This window comes from Malurus melanocephalus, unplaced genomic scaffold (genome assembly GCF_030028575.1).
Source record: "Malurus melanocephalus ecotype Western Australia unplaced genomic scaffold, MMel_1.1 scaffold_165, whole genome shotgun sequence".
Classification (NCBI taxonomy): Eukaryota; Metazoa; Chordata; class Aves; order Passeriformes; family Maluridae; genus Malurus; species Malurus melanocephalus.
This window is the reverse complement of record NW_026623397.1, coordinates 608880-615584: the sequence shown is the minus strand read 5'-3', so window position 1 is coordinate 615584 and position 6705 is coordinate 608880. Positions and strand designations below refer to the sequence as shown.

The 6705-nt window shown below is 47.3% G+C and overlaps 1 protein-coding gene across 1 annotated transcript; it reads right to left on the bottom strand.

The window, feature by feature from the left end:
• Nucleotides 1-1872: 1872 nt before the first annotated feature.
• On the bottom strand, nucleotides 1873-5106 carry INS (insulin). The gene is made up of 3 exons (XM_057372182.1): nucleotides 5047-5106; nucleotides 4327-4564; nucleotides 1873-2073 (listed from the first exon to the last, which is right to left on the bottom strand). Exons 1-3 carry the CDS (start codon nucleotides 5104-5106, stop codon nucleotides 1937-1939), a joined length of 435 nt encoding a protein of 144 aa, XP_057228165.1. The 3' UTR covers nucleotides 1873-1936.
• Between the last annotated feature and the right edge of the window lie 1599 nt (nucleotides 5107-6705).

Sequence of the window (6705 nt, the reverse complement as noted above, 5' to 3'; positions counted from 1 at the left end):
ACAAGTCCTAATTGAGAGCATTCAGAAAAAGCAAACAAACAAAGGATCAGACCAAACAATGGCAGAGGGCAGGAAATGAGTTGGGCATCTCTGCAGAGCTGTTCTCACCCGAGCAGAGCATCGCTGCCAGGGCGGGAGTGCCAGCAGATAAACAGGGCTGCTCCAGATGGAGCAACCACCGTGGCTGGATGTCCTTTCCCTCCAGACCTGAACCTCTGCCTTTTGGATCAGGCTGGTGTCTCCTGGATGGATGGATTGGACTGCTGGAACTTGGCTGCATGCCTGAATATGGTGGTGGTGGCCTTATGATGAGCAAACAATTGCTCAGTTTTGGGTTGGGTTTGTTTTTGTTTTTTGTGGGTTTTTTTGGTTGGTTTTTGTTTGTTTGTTTGTGTGGGCTTTTTTTTTGCAGTGACACTTGTTCTGATCTCCTGGTTCACCAGGAAAGGTAGGATAATTGCTTCTAGGGAGTCACCTTTAGAAACCACTGGAGCTATATACTGTTAGGTTTGGTGGGAGCTCAGAAACAATATATCTTGCCATCTTTCCATAAACCACAAWATTTTGGCCCAAACCTGCTTGTCACAGCTGAAAGCTCTGCTGCTGGGAATATTCAGTGGGGCCCAGCAGAAAGGGCGATGGAGAGGGATGGAAGGATGATCAGGGAGAGCAGGACTGGCTGAGTAGCACTGGTGTGGCACCTGCAGGAGGAGGCTCCTGTCTTGGGCTYTTGGATCCATCAAGGGAATTTGTATGGAACGTCACCACAGGGAATCGTGAGTGCTTCCTGATTTCATTTTTTATGTCTGTATCTTCTTTTCAGCAGCTCCCCCAGCTGTTGTTCCAGCCTTTCAGTTTGTAGTGGTTTGGCCAGTTTTGTGCTCGTGATAGGATGGGGGGAAATGCATCCTGGCAGGGATGAGATGGCARCTTCCATCTGTGTGGCTCCACTGGAGGCAGTCGGAACTGGTTTGGGAAATGAGGCTGTCAAAACCACAGGCTCCTCTCAGGCCAGCTTTCAAAATCTGTCACCAGCAAAATGCAGCCCTGGCCACTGCTGTCACCTCTGCCAGGCTGAGCCCACCCCACAGAGCCCCTCTGCATGGCTTTCATAAAACTGCCACAGGAGTCCCTCGGCAGAGGCAACACAGCCCTTCCCACCCTCTCAGCCACTCTGGCCACTGGCATTGCTCTGGCAGCTTTTCCTCACAGAAAGTGGCAATTTTGGGGCCAGATTCTTGAAAAGTTTGCGGCAACAGGGGCAAGGAGACTGCCCAGCACRTGGCCAGCAGATTCAGAGCAATTTCTGGATTAAATCCACTTTTAGTACATGGCTTGTCATATCCTTGTGAACAACAAGCACAACCCACAGCAGGGACTTTCCCTGTGCCTCCCACGAGCAGAAGTGGGAACCAGACACACTTTCTCAATTGGCCACGGTGGCTATCCATGATTTTTCTGAGTACAATGAAGAGGTGACATAATTCTTTGCCTAATCGTTACTGTTTCCATTATGTAGCTGAGGAAGTTCAGTCTCCAGCTGCCTGGCTATATTTGGGCTGTGAACTGCAGGAAGTTGATCAGCACGACATTGTTACAGATATTCCCCCTGCAATGTTTCCCTAGCAAGAGAAAACCTCTCTGCCTTCTCATTCTCCAAGCGCTGGGGGTACCAGATGCTCCATATACCTGCTTCAAATCTACCTAATACCCCTCCCTCCCTCGTTCCCACAAAAGGATAATGTGAAGGCATGGCTGAAAATTGCCTTACCCGAGCACGGCCCCGACACCCTAAAGCAGGCATCGGTGCCCTCTCCCCAAGACATGGACACACGAACCAGCACAGTCCTTCCAAGAGATCCACAGCATTTATTCAATTGCTTTGAAGGTGCAGTAGCCTAAGTGCCTGTTTCTGCCCGTGATGCTGGCTCCCCCGCTAGTTGCAGTAGTTTTCCAGCTGGTAGAGGGAGCAGGTGTTGTGGCAGCATTGCTCAACGATCCCGCGCTTCACCTTCTCAAACTCCTCCTGCTGGAAGGGCAGCTCTCCCACCTCGCCGTGCAAGGGACCGCTCACTGCCAGGGAACAAGARGAGAAGCTGTGGGACATGGCAGAGCTGGCTGGTGAGCCCTGCCAATACCCCCTCAGCAGCACCAGATTATTAAGCCAGAGCTGGTTGGAACATGGGAAGGAAGTCGTACAGGTTTCCCCAAGCTGATGCTGCTTGCAGCATCTTCAGGCTCTCTGTTTCCTCTCCCAAAACAATCCTGTGGTGTTGAGAAGATGCCGAGCTGAGTGGCTGTCAGCAGTGTGAGGGATWAAGGGATACAGGGGTTTTATTTGGGATGCTGAGGAGAGAAGAGAAGCCCTGCACTCTCTCTGGGGTGAGCAGCTAGTAAGTAAGATGGTAAAATGGGATGGTCTGCTCTAGAGAGAAGAGTTTGGGACTGCAATGCCCTTCAGGCAGTTACCCACTCCTCCGGGAGCCTGGGCAGACAATTGGGATGTTCATGGGATTGCAGGGACGGTCCAGTTCTGAGGCTGGGTGCATTTCCCAGCTGTTCCTGAACAGCCTGGTTCAGTTGGCTGCCTGGATATAGCCCCAAGCTGACAGCAAAAACATTTGTGTGTGTCTGTGTTCACAGCTGGGGGCAAGTTTTTGGAAGCAAKGATGAAATTAGGGTATTTGGAGACAGATAAAACCCAACAGAATGTCTTATTTGCTGGTGAGAACTTGAAAACTTGTGCACAGATCTGTTCAGGTTTTAGTTGCCCAATGAAAATATGGAAAATAGCAAATAAATCAGTGAATGTTTCCTGCAGGAAGAAAAGAGCCCCTAACAACAAAGAGAGAATGCCTGGAAAGTGAGAATGAGATGTGGTTTCYAGGGTAATACAAGTACAGCACAAGATGAAAAATCCCCAAGCCCCCAAAGTGTGAGGCAATGAGCAAGGCACAAGAGTAACACAAAATCATTATGCTAGTGTGCTAGAAGGGAAATTTGGGGAAAATTTGGTCCAATGTTAAGTAGAAGAGGAAATAGCTAGTCAATGTTTTGTGATTTACTTGTTTTCATCCTTCAAGCCAGCTGTGAGCAGACTGTAAACACAACCAGATTATGTGACAAAGAGCTGGTGGCTCAGGCAAAAGTCCTGAAAAAAGAGGTAGAAAGTCCTCAAATACTTGCATTTTTCTTGGCACAACGAAATTCTCTGTACACTATTTAGGTTATTTGGCTAATGAAACTTCCAACTCGTTTGTGGTGGTCTCTGGAAATTAATAATCAGAGAATGGAGCAAATAACACCCCAGCTGGACATTCTAAACAGATCACAGCAAACCCTCTGCTATGGCATTATCTTGTTTCACCTTACAATGCTATGGCATTGTCCTATTTCACAGGATAGTTATCTACACAGAATAAGGAATTGGATATGAATGAAAACAGTGATGGGAGGAGAAATGGTAGGAAAGATGTATTGTAGTCAGGTGATGTTAAGTAAAGGTCAGTCTTGAAGAGAGGATCAAAATGGATGCGATTTGGGCAGGGGTCTCTTCTGCATCTATTCACAGTCTTGAGTTGTTCGATGTGATTCTCCTGGCTGCACCTGTCAGCATGGATGTGGACAAATGCAGAACARCCTGCATGTTTAGAGATCTAGAAAATACAACCTAAGATGGTGGAAGGGTTGTGCAGCTGAGGAGAGGTTAAAAGTAGACATGGGAACARTATTCAAATATTTTGAAAAGCAGTCGTAAAGAAGAAAGGGCTAGGCTCTTACCCRTGGGCACTATTGAGAAGACAAAAAATAATTTACAGCAAGAGTGGTTCATGTTAGATATTGGGAAGAAACACTCAAGAAGAAGGTGAGTTAAGCTTGGGAATAGGGAGTTTCAGAAGGCAGAAGAAGCTTTTTCTCAGGARGTTTTTACGAACACACCAGACAAACCTGGCTAAGAAACAGAATGGGGACAACTGATCCCATCTTGGGGCAGAAGGAGTCTCCTGGAGTTCCTCCCACCTTTATTTCCTACAGATACTTGCAGGCTGGTGAAACGGCCACATAAAGAAATAAATGAGTTCAAGCTTTCAGGCACAATTCCTTTTGCCCCATAAATCCTCTCTCTCTGCCTGCCTTCTCATCTGCCTTTTTAACCTGAAGAGCTTTTCTCRGGCAATGTGATGCTGTTGGTATGCTGAAGGTATTCCTGGCATTCCCCACGAAGGACATTCCTGGTGTCACTGTCWCTGTCACTGTCACAGACTRGAGGTTGGTGCATTTCACATGACAGAACCCACCCCTGCCACCTGGGCCAGCCCCACTTACCCAGAGGCTGCTCCACATCCCGCCGGGCTTTGGGGTAGTAGAAGAAACCCCGCTCCCCACACACCAGGTACAGAGCCTCCACCAGGTGGGAGCCACAGAGGTGCTGGTTGACAGCGGCGTGGCTGCTCCCGGGGCCAGAAAGGGCCAGAAGGGCCAGGAGAGGCAGCGATCGGATCCACAGAGCCATGGTCAGCAGGCTGAGCCCTAGGGTTAACAGGCACAGGAGACACAGGAAAGTCTAGGAGGTAAAAATGGGTTGGAATCAAGCATCTTATGTCTTTCAGCTCCTCTGGCATGGAAATGAGAGTAGGAGGTGGACATTCTAGTTTGAGAAGGAAGGAATGGCTTTCTGCAWCAGGCCTTACAAGCCACAATAAATTACCATATACATAAGCCCATCTCCATCTCCATGCTTCGTCAGTCTCAGGCTTCCTTCTATCTTGCCTCAAAAGGCTGGAAGAACCATCCCACCAAACCCTACAGCATAATGTCCTTGAGAGCCAAGATCAGCGTACCCCTTCAGAGGAAACCCCTCTGTGCGCAGTCAGAAGGGGCTGTAACGTGGGATGATGGCCCAAAACCAGCACAGTGCGCTMAAAGACCTGAGGAAGCCTCATTTCCTTGGGCCAATGAGCCACTGTTGTCACCACCTGCTACATCAGCTTAAAAAGACAGCTCTGCTAAAGAGATAGAAGGTGAAAGGGAGGCCATCGAACTTACCCAAGAGGTGGAGAGAAGTTCGCTCTGAGGGATGAAGATGGTTGGTAGTAATGTCCCCATTGTCTCTGTCCCATATTTATAYGCTTTACGTTAGCCCCAGTGACACWAGAGCTACCACCAGCCCCACCTCCTTGATGACACTCAAGCCAAAATTTTTGCTACTTGTGCAAATTAATTTCCCTCTGCGTAGCATCCACAGGTCTTTATGCAAGTTAAGACAGAAGCAACTGTTTGCAGTTTCCATCTCATTTAGTCCGCTGTTTTCTCTTCCCWGAAGATCTGTCCTGAGCCATCAGTGACCCTTTTAGCAGGAGATAATGGTGCTATTACAGCTGCAATGATTGCTAATGACACTAATGCTGGCAATAGACACTGTTGGCATTGAGGTGGTTCAACAGCTGTTCCTAAAATGTAAAATTAAAAGCAAACATGTTAATCTGTTTGATTTATGTCACATTGGAAAGGATGCAGCAATGGAACCAAGTGGTTTGTGAAATCATACTACTGTCAGGTGTTGGGAGAAAGAAAACACATTATTGTGCTGAGGCTCACTGGCCACGCCAGAGACACGTGTCCACAGCCTGGGCAGGAGGAGCAATAACATCTGCATTTTTCAGGAGACCTTGGATGGTCATTTGGGCTCAGCACAGGACCAGAGTTTGAGCATTTGCAATTGTGTATGTTAAAAAAATTCAGCCTTTCCCCCTTGTCCCACTGAAAGGCAGGTTCCCTCCTTCACCTGCCCCTTCCAATTCCTGTTTGGGATTARGCAAAGACTCAGCCTCTGCCATTCGCAKCTGGRAGCTCTGAGTATCTCATCTCTGTGRCTCTGTCCAAAATRGTGTCTTCACCACCAAGAAACATTTCTGATAAATCCCAGTGAAAACCGAGAGATATCAGATTATCTCCATTCTGGCTGGAAGGTTCACTTTTAAAAGGAGATGGTGGGTCAGGAGTAGTCCACTGGCTTTTATGGGTCAGATTTTGGCAACAGATCTAGCTCTTCATCTTTTCCCCAACATTATCTGAGTAACTTTTGAGTAATTTTTGAGTAACTTTGTGCTGAACTTTTCTGCCACCAGTAGCGAGCTTGTACTTTTTTTCTGCTCAAAGTATACTTTCTTTTTCTTTTCTCCTTTTATTTTTTTCTCTGCCTGAAAAGGCCCCTTTTAAATGCTGGGGATGAGATCATCTTCAAACTTCCCATTGCTCCAAATTCTGAGATTCCAAGCGTTCAACACCACTGAGTAGGAGACATTTTTATCCTTTTGAACACTCGTGCCCGTTTAATTTAGTGTAAGTCTGATTCTCCATACATGGGATAAATCAGAAAGAAGTTCACCAAAACCAGTGTAGTTCCTTGAGATTCAAACCAGACCTTCGATTTCTTGAACAGCCAAGACAATTCCATCCATCAACATTTAGGAGGTAGGAAGTGCCATAAGCCCCTGTCATGGCTTTGAGTGTGAAGTATCATGTGTTTGCTAAACGACTGTGATTGCAAAAAGGCTGGTGAAGCGCTAAATCTCTGATGAGTGCACAGGGACGGGACCCATTTGCTCAAACGATGCAAGGCAAGGTTATCAGTTACATCCCCTGCCATGTAGGTCTTCCAGCCCCCCTGCTAATAAATCCGAGTTGTGATGCTCAACTACAATT

Coding starts and splice junctions, on each gene's coding strand:
- INS (XM_057372182.1), bottom strand. CDS start 5,106: ATGGGGACATTACTACCAACCATCTTCATCCCTCAGAGCGAACTTCTC. Junction 4,565..5,046: donor AACTTCTCTCCACCTCTTGG/GTAAGTTCGATG, acceptor TTTACCTCCTAG/ACTTTCCTGTGTCTCCTGTG. Junction 2,074..4,326: donor GGATGTGGAGCAGCCTCTGG/GTAAGTGGGGCT, acceptor GTTCCCTGGCAG/TGAGCGGTCCCTTGCACGGC.